Raw genomic sequence first — 17,340 nt, forward strand, 5'->3', positions numbered from 1 at the left:
AAAAGTTTCAATACAGAAAACTAAGGTAATCTCAATGTTTAAAACAGTCAAAATAAATTGAAAAGAATCATGTGATTTTTTTTTACATACCCCTACATTTCTACTCATGCTTTACTCTCAATTAGAACAAAATAAAAATTATCATAAAGACTTCAAAGTTTGGGTGTTCTTTTTTTTTTTTTTTTTTAATACATGGGAGATGGATCTTCTCCGGTCAAGCTGACCAGTGATCATCTCTACTCAGTTTATCAAGATTTCCTCTGACCCACGACCAGTGAAGCACACAGGTCTTTCAGTAAATGCCACGCAGATACGCCATGGTTAAGAAACAGTTCACCCTTTTACGGTCATGGAAATCCCCGAGTGGGTTTGCCAAGCCACTGATTAAGGGGAAGTGTGTGTGGTTATTACCGCTGGAGTTCCCCTCAGTCCTAAGAGGAAAGCACCAGCGCACATGCAAACCACTGGGAGGAGTGCAGGCGCGGGGTGGGTGGGTCGAGGTGAGGCACTTAAAAAGCGGCGTGAGACTCCAGCCTGCATCGAGCGGCCGGGGCGACAGGTGTCACCCGAGAAGCTTCGGCCAGCACACCCTCCCCCGTGCGCAGTGACCTCGGGCCAGCAGGTGAGTGACCAGGGCGGCGGGGAGGCCGCGAGCGAGGGGCGTGCTCGTGCTCGTGTCTGCGTGCGTGCGCACGCGCACCGGCCTCCTGAGCGTCCGGGGGCGCGCGGAGCCGGTGGCTGAGGGCGGTGGCAGACGGGGCAACACAATAGCGGAACGTCATCCAGGCCCGGAGGTCCGTTCCAGATTGGCTCTCTAGCCGGCCAGCGGCGGGCAAGGAGTGGGTCCCCGCGGCCCGGGCGCCCCTTCCGGTCGGGCCCTGCCGCCGCTGCCGCGGGGTCTGCGCGCCGGCCCCGGGACGAGGGAGGGTAGTGGCCGTCCAGCGCCGTCCGTCCTTGCTAACTCGCTTTCGGTGGGTCTGCCTGCCCGGTACGCAGTCGCTGTTTTACTTCCGGAGTGAGCCAGCGGAGCGGGGAAGCTTTAATAGTTGGTTTAATTCGATTGCCAGAAGGTATCACCCAGACTTTGAAGGCGCCGAAGAAGCTTCAGGACAGCCTAAAGCGGAGCTTTGGCACAGTAAGGACTCAGTAAAATCTTTACGTGGTGAACAAATATGGAGGCATGTTCCCAAGTGGCAGAAAGCAGGGTTTTTTGGTTGTTTTCCTGAAGATCAGCATGGAAACCCTGTAGTGCTCTTAATCTTGTTAGTAAAGTGTTGGCGGCTATCAGTGATATTAACTTTGTTATTACAGCAGTTATTGCTAACATTAGGTGTTACTAACACCTCTCTGCTAGGACCCCTTCTGAAGACTCTACATCAGTTTTTCAGGTTTAATTCTCACAGTCTTAAGCAATTACCTTGGTTATCTCCACTGACAGTGAGGAAACTGGATCAGGGAGATTGACTTGACCAAGTTCACACTCCTGGTATGGGGAGACTGAATGGTATTGGACACCCAAGATGTCTGACTGCAGATCCTGGTATTAAACCATCCCTGTACAGTCTTTGTAGTCATTAACGTAAAAGTGATCTTAATACCACGCAAATGAGGGTTATTGTGGTCATGGTGTGCTTAGTCAAGTTTGCCGACATTGACTTCTTCAACAGAAGGTCTTAGTGTCTGCATGAGGGGCCCCGCCCACTGAATGCTGGGAGTGGGAGGACGGGTAAAGAACTGAGTCAGTTCGGCTCTGAAGGAGCTCCCCGTCCAGGGGGAGGCGGAAAGAAAAGGCATACTTACCCTCCAGTGTCAGCGACATGGGTATGCCAAGTGCCCAAGTGGGTAGCCACACCCAACAGCCCTGGATCAGGAAAATGGCCTACTGGAAATGATGAGAGTAACCATCCAAGAGGCGGGGGACTTGCGACAATCAGAGAAGGAACCACTAGAAAAAAAAGAGGAATTCCAAGACAGTGGTTTTAGAGAAGCCAAGGGAGTAGAACATTTCTAAGAGGAAGTGGGCCCCAGTGTCAGATGCAAAAATTTCCATTGGTTCTGGGAAATAAGCCATTGGTGTTACTAATATTGAAAGCAGTTGTACGGGAGACCTTAACCATAACTGCTTGGTCAGTTCACTTGGCTATGAAGAGAAAGTGAGATACAGGATAGTTCGTAGAGTGGAAAGGGGGACTGAAAGAGAATTTTTTTGTTCGTTTTTATTTGAAAGCTGAGACAGACCTCAGCATGCTTGTTATATTGAAGGAAAGAGCCAGTAGAGAGTACCAGTTGGAGAAATGAGGAGATGGAGTTCAGAGCAAGATTTCTGAGTGGGAGAGAACGGAAGAGGGGTAAGCGTCTTTCAGTAAGGCAGCAGATAGGCTGTGAGGGAAAAAGGCGTGGGTTTGAGAATGTGAAAAGATTTCTGCTGAATGCTATCTCTTGGAGACGTCGAAGGCAAAGAGCAATCTACCAAAAGTGAGCTGGGGAGTAATGGAGGAGAAATTTGAGGAAGGTATTGAAGGTTTTGGAGATGCACAGGGCAGCGGGCTAGGGAGCTGGCCGGGCCTAGGTAGGATTGTTAAGGGATGGCTGAGGGCCAAAGTGGGGTCTGAAGTTGGGTGGCCCCACTCTGCAAGGTTTGCAGATTATCCCCAGCAGCATTTAGAAGTCTGAGTGTTGGAACTGGTGAAGGCAGTGTTCGAATTGATCCAGAGTTTGCATCTTGGTATATTTTTGTGTATATATCATGTAACTGTTGCTTTAATTTCCACAAGAATATGTCTTGTTTCCACACCAAAGCTTCTTTAGTAATAAGATCTGTGTAAGGGGTTTGCCATCTCAAATTCATAGAGGCCAGGCGGTGATATAAATGAACAAAACTATGGGTGTCTCTTTTAAACAAAAACACAATTTGTTTACTATTTAACAGATAGAGATACTCTTTTCTACACAAAAATATGGTACTCCTATTTTTCTCAAAATATGTCCCTCTTTGTCAACATTTCATTTTTGTTATTTTTGATAGACACAGGGATAACAATGTTACTTTCTTCATAATTCTTCTGTAAGAAAAAGAATAGTGCCAGCTCAGTGACAAATAGCTGACAGTCTGTGTCGGGGAGTCAAAGTATGATGCCAGGCGGAGACTATATGCCCTTTCCGAGAGGCACACCCACTGCTTGGTGCTAGCCAACTGTTGTCATGTAGGAATATAGGTCCTGTATTGCCAGATCTGATTTTTCTAGAACTTTGAAATCAAGAATGGGATTATGGGAAATCTTTTTTTTTTGTTAGTAATGAATTAAATGTTGGTAATTAATTACAACATTTAAAAATACTGTGGTCCCAGAAAAAAACTTATTTGGAAAACTGATGAAACTTAAGTAAGGCATATAGGTTAATTAACAGCATTGCATCAGTGTTAATTTCCTGGTTTCTATAATTATACTGTAGTCAGGTAAGATGTTAACTTCAGGGAAGCTGAACTCAGGGCATATGGGAACCCTAAGTTTTCTCTAGGAATAAATTAATTTCAAAATAAAAAGTTTTAAAAATTAGTAAAATACTGGAGTCCAATTTTGTATAAGCCAAACATAATACCTTGGCTGGCCCCCAGTTTGAGCCCTCTGGTTGTTATCTGGGATTTTTTAGACTCTGTAGTGCTTAGTATAACACTTTGTATATGGTAATCAGTAAATACTAGTGCTCAGTTTGGAGAAATGTTTAAAAAGAGATGATTGTGCTGCTACATCTATGAATTATTTACCTCTGTGTGTTTATTTTTAACAGGTTTTACAAAGGAAGCCAAGTGTTCTACTTCTATTTTTCCAGTTTTTTTTTTTTTTTAATAAATCAAAATAACTCAAGATGGAGGCCTAAAACCCTTAAAAGGGACTTAGTCTAATCTCCGGGAGGTAGTTTTGTGCATAAATGAAAAATTAAGTAGTTAACTAGAGTTTTTGGTATCCAAAGAATGTTAATTTTTAAAAAATGACCTAGGTACATGAGGTGTGACTATAAAATAATGATGAACTTGATGCTGAATTTGACTTAAGGATGTAAAAAGTGATTGTAGCTGGGACATACTGTTGAAACATGCTTTTCAAAGTTGGCCAGGTATCTTCTATTGGCTCCTGTGTAGAACAGAAAAAGTATCTGTGTTCGGTAACGATTTAAAAATGAGTGATCTAAAATGAGTTATCTAAAACAAAGAGTTAATACTCAGCCCTCTGCTAAATTAGAGAATTATGTAAATAAGAACTCTGACATGTTAAAAGGTTCCTACAATGACAAATATCAAGAACAAAACTTTCTGAAAGGTACAACAAATGTAGAGAAAGTATAAAAGGTAAATGTGATGATTGGTAAAGAAATTAACCATTTATGAAACTATTAATATTTTCAAACTCTAAAATTTAGTTTGTTCATATGGACTGTTATCTCTGAGAATGATAGAAGCAAGAATGATGGCTGGTTACATTTTAGTAAATGAACAAACTTATTCAGAAAGAGAATTTACACAGAGACAGTAATGAATACCAACTAGTTTTTTAATAACAATATGTAAAATTTTTGATCAGTGAAGGGAATACTGAGGTTAGACCCAATAACTCACCTTTGAGGGAAATAATCACTGGGATTGAGATACGTTTCTCCTGCCACCTGGAAATAAAGCACTAAAGTCTGCAGTAGAAGACCCCATCTGTAGGACCCAGGAAATGCTTGCCAATCACTGCTAGAAAAGCCATGATAACTTGTTTGTTGGTTATTGCTGACATTATTAATACAGAACCTGTTTGGTAACAGCTAGTCAATCATTTGAGAAGTTCTAAAGTTTGAGAAGGTCTCTGCTGTTCAAAGGGAGTGGATTATGATAAAGTAAATTATTATTATTTTTTGTCGTGATAAATTCTGGTTCAAGTATGCTATCTGAGGTAATTTCTGATCGATGCCAAATTTGTACAGTTTGATTATCCATCTTAGCTTACAGACTCAGCACTCTGATTTCTGACTGTTTTTAATAGCAAGTCCACTATCAGAATAGATCTAATGTTGGTTCTCAACCATATGAAGCTGAGCCTAAAAGAACAACTGAGTAAATACAGTAGTCTCTGATAATTTGTTTGAAGTAGAATGTTTAATTTGTTAAGATCTAATGGTATCATTTTGACTAAGCAACCAGGTTCCTGACTATCTGTAGGAAGTAAGTATTATTTAATAAAACTTGAAACCAAGCTTTAAGATGTGTCAGCCAATTATGTTACTAATTAAACTCTTTATTTGGAGGAAATGTTTTGATTGTTTTGTTTTCCCATTTAAAATTATTGTAGGAGGAAAAATTACTTAATTTGAGCAAGATTTGGGATATACTATGTTTCACTGAATCTAAGATGTCATCAATTTTAAGGCATACCATTATTTTATGTACTTATAAGAAATAAAAATATTGCTAATTATGACATGCCTTTCTTTAATTGTAAGATACTTCTCAATAACATACTAAACCATGCATTTTAGAACCAGTGAAATATGGTAATGCATTATTTTCCTCTTTTGAGGTAGGTCTTAATGATTTTTTTTCTGGCTACCAAATTTCACAGTTTTAAAAACAAAATAAACATAGTTTGAATACTTTTTTCTTTAGAGCACTTAAAGAGCATAGTTTTTGACAGTGGACAAGCTAGCTTCGTGAGTCAGACATTCTGTCTTCAGGGAGGCTGAATGTCTAGTGGAGAGATAGACTTCTTTGTGGAGATGCCTGACACTAAATGACATCTTGATGACCTAAAGCACTCTATGCTTTTAGGAAGGGTTTTACTTTTCATTATTAGATACTGTGTATCATCATGTTTACATTGTGTATATAAAGATTATACAAAGTGGCAGTTGTGCATTATTGTCCCTTTAAATATCAGTATGGGATTCAGAATCTTACCATATGCTGAAACTCTAAATGTATAGAGGATTCAAGAATTAAAGATTTCCTCTTAAAGGTGTTACGCCTAATACTAAAACTAACAAAAACCAAAAGTTGTGCACAAAACTACCTCCCCAGAGAAAGGCTAGTCCCTTTTCCTCCCCATCCATTTGATTATGAACATAGTAGAAAACAGTGTATTCTTATCAAACTTGATGAAAAGTACCAATCTGTTTGAACTGAAGTATGACTTTTCATGTGAACTGTACCGAATGTCTACATACTCAGCTTTCCCTGCGGGTGTTCCTGTCTCAGAAAGGAGTCTTGCTCGTGCTGGTTTTTATTACACTGGTGTGAACGACAAGGTCAAATGCTTCTGTTGTGGCCTGATGCTGGATAACTGGAAGCAAGGAGACAATCCTGTTGAAAAGCATAAAAAGCTATATCCTAGTTGTAGCTTTGTTCAAAATCTAAGTTCAGTTAACATTTTGGGAGCCACCTCTCAGCCTACTTTTCCTTCCTCAGTAACAAATTCCACACATTCATTACTTCCAAGTTTGGAAAACAGTGGATATTTCAGTGGCTCTTATTCAAGCTTTCCATCAGAGCCTATAAACTCTGGACCAAATCAAGGGTTTTCTGCCTTGAGGACAAGTCCCTACCATTACACAATGAATACTGAAAAAGCCAGGTTACTTACGTTCCAGATGTGGCCGTTGACCTTTCTGTCACCAGCAGACTTGGCAAAAGCGGGCTTTTACTACATAGGACCTGGAGACAGAGTGGCTTGCTTTGCCTGTGGTGGAAAATTGAGCAATTGGGAACCGAAGGATGATGCTATGTCAGAACACCTGAGACATTTCCCCAAATGCCCATTTTTAGAAAATCAGCTTCAAGACACGTCAAGATACACCGTCTCTAATCTGAGCATGCAGACACATGGAGCCCGTTTTAAAACATTCTGTAACTGGCCTTCCAGTGTTCCAGTTCATCCTGAGCAGCTTGCAAGTGCAGGTTTTTATTATATGGGTAAGAAATTTAACCAATATTAAAAAAAATATTCAACATGTTTTATCTCATACATTTTAGTGGGCAAATTATATGTATTCATACATTTTGGTCCAAAATTAATTTTAGGTCATAGTGATGATGTTAAATGCTTTTGTTGCGATGGTGGACTCAGGTGTTGGGAATCTGGAGATGACCCGTGGGTGGAACATGCCAAGTGGTTTCCAAGGTAATGGCTTTGAAATTCTCTTTGCAAATGTGTGTGACTATTAGGAGATGGGTTATATGTACTTACCTTATAATCAGCTGTTGCTTTTTTCTGTTTTTGTTTCAAAAATCCATTTGTGGATCAAAACAAGATGGATTACTTAGAAAAATAATTACTTAAAAATGCTGGCAGAAATTTAAGACAGAAGAAGTCAGTTTGGAATTTTTTGTATGTAATTTTAAACATATATATATATTTTTTTTAAATAACATGCTCATTATAAAACCTAAATTACACATTATAGAAAAGTACAGAGAAAAAAAAATGTCTGGAAGTCTCACCACTTAAATATGACCACAGTTACCATTTTAGTGAACATCCTACAGGCATCTTTTTAGGCATATGTACATATATAGACAAAAGTGCATAATTTTAATGAATTAGATGTTATATATACTGTTTTGAAACGTTTTTCCAGTCAGCATTGTGTCTTGGACATATTTCCATTCATTCAGCACTCAATAATATTAAATGATAACCTATTGCTTGGCTCTGTTGTAAGTGCTTAAAATACTTAGTTGAACAAAATCAAGACCCATGGTCTCATACACTAATTTTATAGCAGGAGAGGGCAGACAGTTAATAAAAACTTAGTAAGTTATGTAGCACACTGGAAGATAAGTGCTGTGGATATAAAGAAAAGAGCAGGGTATGGGAGATGAGAAGCACCAGGCTGGTTGCAATATTAAATAGGATGATCAGGGTAAATGTAGACCAGACCCATCTTATCTGTTCTGATCACTACATAGCTTTTCATCATTATATTTTGCTCTTTTTATTATTCCATACTTGCTTACACTCTCCTTGTTTTATTGAAATCAGATGCCTATATTTTTCATGAAGACTTTTAGTATTTTTATTGTTGATTACTAAACTTGGTATCCTAACTTACTTCATTATACAAGTTTTAAAATATACTAATATATATTCATTTATAGCAACTTTGTGCTCCCCAAATATTTCAGATTTCAAAAATTATGAACATTATAAAGGATCCATTACATAGGCATTTTTAAAAAGTGCTGCTAGATTTCCATTGTAATTTTGTGGGTGTTTAAAAAGAATGGTAAATTTGCTTTAGTTGTGTCACAATTCATTTTGTACTTAAGTGACAGAGGATGTATATTATCTAGTTATCACCATACTTGTGAATATCTGACTTATTAGAAAATATGTTTAGCTTCCTCATTCTCTCATCTCTCTTTGTATATTTCCAGCTTTTAAACATACAAAGCTTATGTATAAATGGTGTCATTTATTAGAAGACCTTCTACCTGTATCCTTGGCTCTTGTTCTTAATGTTCAGAGTATTTTTAGGACTATTAGAATAGTTGAGGAGAGCATGTAGGAGCTCTGAATGGAGACAGCCTTGCCTGCAGTAGAGGGAGAGCCTCGTGACCCTCACGCATATCAGCCTGGGCGATCCCAGCTAGGGCCTTCCTCCTGCTCACACCATCTTGCCTTGGACTGCAGTATCTCCTGCCACTTGCCATGTGCTAAGTGAACAGTCAAGTTATATGTATGTTTATATTCATTTGAAATATTTATCATTCTACAGATGACCAAATAAAAATACACCCCAACTTAATATTTTTACATTTTAGGTGTGAGTACTTGATACGAATTAAAGGACAAGAGTTCATCAGTCAAATTCAAGCCAGTTACCCTCATCTACTTGAACAGGTAGGGATATTTTTTTTTGTTTTTTGTTTTAAATCATTGGTTAAAAGAGATGAATTAGTTTCTGATAACTACAGAGAGAAGTATTTCAGTGAAAAGACAAAAGTTGCTTTAAAAATACATTTTCTTTTTCACAACACCCAATGTTACCTTAGAAAATACTGTTCTTTGGATGAAAACAGGTCCATAATTAGAATCTTCCTAAAAAATAATATTTAAATTATATTCCTAAATATTTCTTTAAGTTGCAATACAACTATTTGAGGGGAAAAATTGGCATGGAGAGTAGCATTCAAGAGCTTTACCTACTGTATAAAAATTTCTTAAAAATATCTGAGAAAGAGATTTGTATTGTTTTTTTCTAATCTTTCTGGAGAACCAAATAAAAACTTACATAATAGTTCGAGGGTCAAACCTTCCTAGGATTGTCAATGGAACTGATACAAGGTCCAACTTACCCAAAGGATGACCCAGGAAATTGAAGATCTTTGGAGTAAAAGGCAAACAATAATTGTCTCAGATCACTGAGAAGATGTAGTCATTTTTTTCTACCTTAATGGAAATGGGTTTTATTTGTTAATACACACACACACACACACACACACACACACAAACCTTATTAGTTTATGGCCCAGGGAATTACTGTTGAATGTAAATGACATATTGCTTCTGATAGAAAAAATTATTTTGCCAGTAAGCAAGTCAGTTTGCAGTAAATTGAATAAAACAGGTCTCTTCATTCATTTTTATTGTAATGGATACAATGAGATTTATATTTTAGTTTATATAATTTTTTTTCCCTGTAGCTGTTATCTACTTCAGATAATCCAGAAGATGAAAACACGGAGTCACCAAGTATGTATAATTATAATGACTGCATTTAAATAGAACCTAAGATTGAAGCCTGATAATAGTAATAGCATAATTCATATTATGATTTATAATTTATAATGGATTTTCAAATACATTAAGTTGTTATGTCTCAAATTCAGTGCATATCATAATTGCCTGAGGGACTTTAAAAAATATTACGGATTTTTAGTCTACACTTTAAACCTACTGAATTGAATCATAATGTCTAAAGTCAGGGCTGGAGAACCTATAGTTTTAGCCTATAGAAGTTTTTTTTTACAACTACATACATCCAGCCCTATCCTTGTTCTCGGACTAGTCTGGGAACAGATGCACAATATTCCTCATGTATTCTATGAAACAGAATGTGTAAAATATATTAGTCCCATTTTTCAGTAGTGTCCCTGAGGCTCAGAGAGGTTAAATGACCTGTCCATCATCTAAACCTAAAAGGTAAGAGAGCCAATACTTGAAAAAGGTATTTCACTCCATTATCTGGTATTCAGTTCAATTCAGTAAATATTTATTGTGTATCTGCTATTCTAAGGAAAGAAGAGAGAACACAATAAACATAACTTCGCTCTCATGAACAAGAAGTCTAAGGGATACAGACAAATATGTAGGTAGGAGAAAGTGATAGGCTAGGAAAAGTAGAGGTGCTATGCAAGTGCATGAGGATAATTAACCCAGACTTGGACAATCAGAAAAGGCTTTCCAGAGGAAGTGTTTGTTTTAAAAGAGAATTGAAGGGAAGAGTATAAGTTAACCAAATGAGAAAGGGAGGAAGAACTATTCTAGGCAGAGAGAACAGCATGTGAAAAGACTCAAGTGACAAAAGAGAACAGGCACATTTGAAAAACTGAACAAAATTCTGTATGGCCAGAAGTAGGATTTGCAAACAGATAAATTAATGAAGTAGGCCAGCACTGCAGGCAGAATGTGACCAGAGAGCCATCAGTTTGTGACTTCTGGCCTGGAGTGTAGAATGTGAATAAGTGATAAGAGATGAGGTTGAAGAGGTAAACAGGGTCCAGAACATTTGGGATCTGAGCTATAATTGAATGTTACCGTAATAACAGTAGAATTGCTGATGGAATTTAAGAAGGAATGTGACACAATCAGATTTGTGTTTTTGAAAAGTCCCTCTGGTTGCAATGTTGAGAATGAACAGGAATGATATTGTAGGAAACCATTGCAATAATAGAGTAAGTGATGACAGTGGTCTCTTTCAGAAGTATATGAAACATTTGACTTATAAAGCCCATTTGTTCATTTAACATGGGGGCGTGGGGCTGTGGGAGGAAGAATCTTAGTGCTGGATGGGTGTGATCCCCAGCATAGCATTCTATTTCTTTTTTCCACTCATAGTTATGCCAGATAATGTGTATTTTATATCTGAATACAATAGTCTATATTCTTTTTTAGTGACTGAATATGTATCTTGTTATTTTAAATTTAACAAAGTTAGTAAAAAAAATAGTGCTTATATATTTTGGGGGGCTCTATGTGTTGGATATTGTAATAATTTTAAATTTTAAAAATACCCAGACTATCTCAGTATGTGTTAAATTCTTTATTCATATAGTTATTCATTTTGGACCTGGAGAAAACCATTCAGAAGATGCAGTCATGATGAATACACCTGTGGTTAAAGCTGCCTTGGAAATGGGCTTTAGTAGAAGGCTGGTAAAACAGACAGTTCAGAGTAAAATCCTAACAACTGGAGAGAATTATAAAACCATCAGTGATCTTGTATTAGATTTACTTAATGCAGAAGATGAAATAAGGGAGGAGGAGAAAGAAAGAGCAACTGAGGAAAAAGAATCAGGTACATAAATTTATTAATACCATCTCCATTTACATAAGAACTTGATATCACTGTATATGTTACTGGAAATATAGTAAATAAGATCAGATTTTCATGTGTAGTATTCTGAATTTTTTTTTTTTTTAGATAATTATTTTTTATTGAAGGGTAGTTGACACACAGTATTACATTAGTTTCAGGTGTACAACACAGTGATTCAACATTTATATACATGATAATTCTAGGTACCAGCTATCACCATACCAAGTTGTTACAATATTTTGACTATATTCCTTATGCTAAACATTACATCCCGGTTACTTATTTATTTTATAATTGGAAGTGTGTACGTTTTTTTTTTTGTTTTTTTTTTTTTTGTGAGGGCATCTCTCCTATTTATTGATCAAATGGTTGTTAATAACAATAAAATTCTGTATAGGGGAGTCAATGCTCAATGCACAATCATTAATCCACCCCAAGACTAATTTTCGTCAGTCTCCAATCTTCTGAAGCATAACGAACAAGTTCTTACATGGAGAACAAATTCTTACATAGTGAATAAGTTACATGGTGAACAGTACAAGGGCAGTCTTCACAGAAATTTTTGGTTTTGATCATGCATTATGAACTATAAACAATCAGTTCAACTATGAATATTCATTTGATTTTTATACTTGATTTATATGTGGATACCAAATTTCTCTCTTTATTATTATTATTTTTACTAAAATGCTGAAGTGGTAGGTAGATGCAAGATAAAGGTAGAAAACATAGAATAGTGTTGTAAGAGAGCAAATGTAGATGATCAGGTGTGTGCCTGTAGACTATGTGTTAAATCCAAGCTAGACAAGGGCAATAAAACATCCACGGATGCAGCAGATTTCTCTCAGAACAGGGGGGGGAGAGGTTCTAAGCCTCACCTCTGTTGATCCCCAAGTATTCTGAATTTTAATCCTGAAAAATTTCTTCACATTGAAGTATATTTGAATTGCTTATTAGCAAATTAAAATATATATATTCAGTGAGAAAATTTTTCCTGCTTTTTCTTAATTTATATTTTTACTCCGGGTGGTTGACTGTGTATGTAATTATTCATGGCACATTTTTGATCCCAGGCTAGTTGCTCACATGCTTTGCTATAAGTTGGAGTGGGATCAGGGACTATTAATTTTAATATTAGAATAACAGTATGTCTATAATTTATTACTATAAATGTACAAATTATGATTAAGTTCCCTACCTGCCCATTAAAAAACTGAGTTCCCCTTTGGAGTGTCCCTCAGTTATTTGGGGAATCTTAGGATACTATTTCACATTCTCTCAAGACAGGTTACATGTGCTTGTTACTAGCCTTGTCTGCTACTCTACTGCCTCTGTGCTGTTGCCCTTCACAAAAACTCTCTTCCTCTGAGCATGCCCACTCTCATTTGGTTGCTCCGACTGCTGCCATCCCTCTGGCCTAAAAAAGAGAAGCTGATTTCTCCTTTGTCACTCTTTCCCAAATGTGGACCAGATTCATCAGTCCTTTCAACACAGCTGAAGATAGACTACAATTTTTAACATGCTTTTACTGAAGATTTAGGGATAACAGAAGGGCATTATATCATAAATGGCAAATGATAATTGTAACTATATGTGGCCTCTCTTGTCCCTAAGTCATCCTCGGGAATCCCTTTGCCTAGCTTCTGGTTCATCTCTGTGTAGATCCAGCCAGTTTATACAAATGACTAGGAAAGTCTCAGTCATGTTTTCCTTTATCAAAGTTCAAGCCTCCAAATAGCCACAAAACCCAGAAAGAGCAAAGAGTTTTGCCCCTTATCCTTGTCCATGGCTATCTGGGAGCTATTTCTTCATAGGACGACTAGCTGTGATATTCTTCATTCCATTCCTGGATAAACCTGCCCCTGCCCATGAAGGTGGATTTGTCCTCTGGCCACCCAGACAAACATTAGATCATAGTAACACAGCATCCTATATTTACCAAAGTGTGAACTACTCAGTCCTATACATCAACAACAGCAGCAACATCTTTGCTCAGCCTGGTCAAGTTCATTTTCTCTGTGAAGTGAACCTGAGGCTCTGTGTCCTTCCTGCAGTCTTAGCCAATGATTATCACTGAGCAGCTGCTTAAGGACTCGAACACCCAGCTTCGCAATTGTTTATAGACTCCATGAAGTCTAAAGCCATCCAGCTGTACAATATTTATATTTCTTCTAAGGAAAATCAACAAGGTGTCCAGGGATGACCCCAAGTCAACAATATACAATAATTTGCATTGTCAGAAAGATCTCTTAGCTTCCCAGCTCACCATTATATCCTTAGTCTGTGCTCAAGAAATATTTTTTGAATAAGTGAATGCAAATACTTCCATCTGGGTTACGGACTCCTTTATAGTTCCCCAAGAACAGTAGATAAGTCACTTCTTGACAGCTATGTAAATAAAAGAGGCAATTTAGGATATGTTTTTCCAGAATAAAATAATAATACAGTTCAAAGGTATATTGAAGTCTTCATCTCATAAGCCAGAATACAGTTTACGACTTTGAAATAAGGCCTTTTTCCTTGGCTACTAACAGTCCAATTTTAGAAATCTTGAGAATTTCAGAGAGTGTATTATATTAAGTAAAATATAATTAGATAATAAATCTTAGATTGAAAAACTAATATACTTCAATATCAAGTGCAATTGTATTTTTATTTTCTAATATATTACTACTTCTCTAATGTAGATAATTAAAAAAATACATCGATTCTAATTTTTCTATCCCTCTGGCTCTTCTTTGTTCCTCCTGTTCTTTAAATTACTAAGGCTTGGCTGTTCATTTGTTCAGCATATACTTGTCGAGCACTGACTGTGCCAAACTGTTTAGGTCCTGATCCTTTTCTTATTTATTCTTAGAACTTCAGTTATCTTCAAATACAGTACCTCTGGCCTTGGCTTCTTGATTAAGCATTATATTTTATTCTTTATTAAATGATTCTATTTCTGTGTCCTATTATTTGACAGAGTCAGTGTTTCTAAGATCAAACAATCATCTCCCCCACCCCAAATAATTCTTCTTTAGACAGCCCACGTATGTCATTAGTTATTTTATAGGAATAGCTTTATGGATCATGGTAAAACTATATGATAATTAATTAACTTATATCCATGTCATATTCTAAAGCAATAATAAAATTGCAGAGTTTCAAGGTATAAAACATTTTACCAATAGATACAAAATCTAGATAAGAGGGGAAGTAGTCATTGACAAATAGGATTTATTTTCAAGATGCTGTTAATGTCTTTTCCGTCTTATTATAAAATGTTTAGATAAGGGCAATATCATGTCTTTGGGAAAGTAATTAAAATTTCATATTAAAATGGAATTTTTAAGACATTTTGTGGGTAAATGATAATTTCAGAAAAAAATGGTCTGCTGTTTTAATTCTCTTTATATTACCTTTCTTCCATTTGACTATATTGAATTGAAGTTTCAATTTTTTAGGTTCTAAATTTTATTTGGTTAAAATCTTAGCAGGATTGCAGAATAGTTAGGACCACAGATCATGATGCCAAATCACCTTGGTGCTGTTTCTGTTGGCTGTGTGTCATTCAGTGGTTTACTTGCCTCACTGTGCCTCTGTTTTCTCATCTGCTGAATAAGGGCACTAAGACCTACCTCACAGGGCTTGTGAAGATGAAATGAGTTAACACATGTAAAGTGCTTACCATAGTCTTGATAAATGTTAGTCCTTATTATTAGTAGCATTATTATTAGGCACAGGGGATCAGCTATCCTCAAACCTACCAATTAATGATTATGAGTTATGGTTGCTTTTCTTTCAGTTTTATATGTGCAGGTGTGGAAGCATGTTTGTGAGCAGAGTTTGAACATATTTGTGTTTGTTTCTTTTTTATAAAGATGATCTATCACTAATCCGGAAGAACAGAATGGCACTTTTTCAACAGTTGACTTGTGTGCTTCCAGTCCTGGATAGTCTGCTAGCTGCCAAAGTAATTGATGAACAAGAACATGATGTTATTAAAGAGAAAACTCAGACATCTTTACAAGCAAGAGGACTGATTGATACTATATTAGGAAAAGGAAATTTTGCAGCCAGCATATTCAAAAACTCTTTACAAGAAATTGACCCCATGTTATTTAAGCATTTATTTGGTGAGTGCTGGAAAGTTATTTTGGGGATCTATTTAGGTCAATTGAAAATATGCCCTTATTAATACTTTGTGGTTTTTGAAAATAATTCAGTCTAATTTGTAAACTATTAATTGCACAAACAGATTGAAGACTTTTATTGCCTGATATTATGACATTTGTAGTACTTGGCCAGAGTTCTAAACTGTTAGTTTAAAAGTATATTTTCTGTGACTAAATATTAACCTTATTTGTCATACTAACACTTTTCTTTTTCTCCCTCAGTGCAACAGGACATAAAGTATATTCCCACAGAAGAGGTTTCAGGTAAAACAATATTAATAATTGAAACCAGTAGAAAACACTGTTTTTATTTTCTTGGCTTTTCATTGGAGGAAAAACAATAAATTGCCTTTTACTAAAAATAGTATTCTCTTCTTAGACTTACCAGTGGAAGAACAATTGAGGAGACTACAAGAGGAAAGAACATGTAAAGTGTGCATGGACCAAGAAGTATCCGTGGTGTTCATTCCTTGTGGCCATCTAGTAGTATGCAAAGATTGTGCTCCTTCTCTAAGAAAATGCCCTATTTGTAGAGGTACAGTTAAGGGTACAGTTCGCACATTTCTTTCATGAAGATCCAACACTTGGTCTAAAGTTTAGAATTAATGGATTAAATGTATTGTAACTTAAACTTTTATACTGATTTGACTTCCTTGAGATTTTTTATTTATTTACAATTCAGAAAATTTTGTTTCATAGAAATATAAATATATAAACATTATCTTGTAAATATTTATCTAAAACTCTAACATGTATAGATAGCAAGAAAAAGATAGGCTTTTATTCCTGTGAGCAAAAAGCAGGGATAGCACTATAACCATAATACTAAATCAAGATTTCAGCATTATTGAAATTATAAGTGAAGTAAAATTTATGATTTTTGAATTAACCTTTCAATATTTTAAGTGTTTTAGAGTTCTAGTAAGAACCAGAAACACAGATTCCTTTCTTTTTTTGATCACTAGCCTATACATAGAGGATCTTGATATTTGTTGAATTATTTTTTTAGGGACATGGTATTTTTGTAAAGAATTCTGTCAGGCATAATTTAATAAAGCATTTAAAGTTACTCTTGTTCTTCATATCTTTATTTCTCTGTCAGATGGTTTAGTCTCTCTCAGGCTCATTCCATACCTCCTTAAGATCTCTTGAATATGGAACTGCAGTTTACCTTCCTTTCTCTAAGATGCTTCTTCATTTTCACTTGCAGAGCTCAGAGGTCATCCACACCTGGCTTTAATATATAGAATTTTATGTGATGTCTGAAATGAAAGCAAACAATTCATTCAGTAAATTCGTTTATTCAGGAAGTCTCATGTCTGTCCTGTGCTTTGGGAAAAGAACCAAATTTTATTTTCACTTTGGAATTAATTCTGGGACTTAGCAAGTACACTGGCTAGCAGTCCTTGGAACCAATAGCTTGTTCTGGTAAATAAATTTATTCTGTACTGTCAGAACAGCAAAATTCCTCCTTTGCCTTACTTTTTGATACTCAACATGTTCAACTTATAATTCTCTATCCTTTGTTTCCTATGGGATTATTAGGGCTTTAAAAGCAGAAGTAACACTATAATTGGGAATATTTTGAGAGTTCAAGCAAAGGCCAATG

General features: G+C 36.4%; 1 protein-coding gene across 3 annotated transcripts; it reads left to right on the forward strand.

The window, feature by feature from the left end:
• Window positions 1–465: 465 nt before the first annotated feature.
• Window positions 466–16,800, forward strand: BIRC3 (baculoviral IAP repeat containing 3). Of its 3 annotated transcripts, none has more exons than XM_017647632.3 (9): window positions 466–622; window positions 3,790–6,946; window positions 7,055–7,154; window positions 8,798–8,876; window positions 9,680–9,728; window positions 11,311–11,553; window positions 15,438–15,692; window positions 15,954–15,995; window positions 16,111–16,800. In XM_017647632.3, exons 2-9 carry the CDS (start codon window positions 6,094–6,096, stop codon window positions 16,302–16,304), a joined length of 1,815 nt encoding a protein of 604 aa, XP_017503121.1. In that variant the 5' UTR covers window positions 466–622; window positions 3,790–6,093; the 3' UTR covers window positions 16,305–16,800. The 3 variants fall into 3 exon arrangements, with proteins under 3 accessions (XP_017503121.1, XP_017503116.1, XP_073095497.1); XM_017647627.3 differs by lacking the exon at window positions 466–622 and adding an exon at window positions 713–1,135; XM_073239396.1 differs by lacking the exon at window positions 466–622 and adding an exon at window positions 713–988.
• Window positions 16,801–17,340: the final 540 nt, after the last annotated feature.

Source organism: Manis javanica, chromosome 6 (genome assembly GCF_040802235.1).
Source record: "Manis javanica isolate MJ-LG chromosome 6, MJ_LKY, whole genome shotgun sequence".
Taxonomy (NCBI): domain Eukaryota; kingdom Metazoa; phylum Chordata; class Mammalia; order Pholidota; family Manidae; genus Manis; species Manis javanica.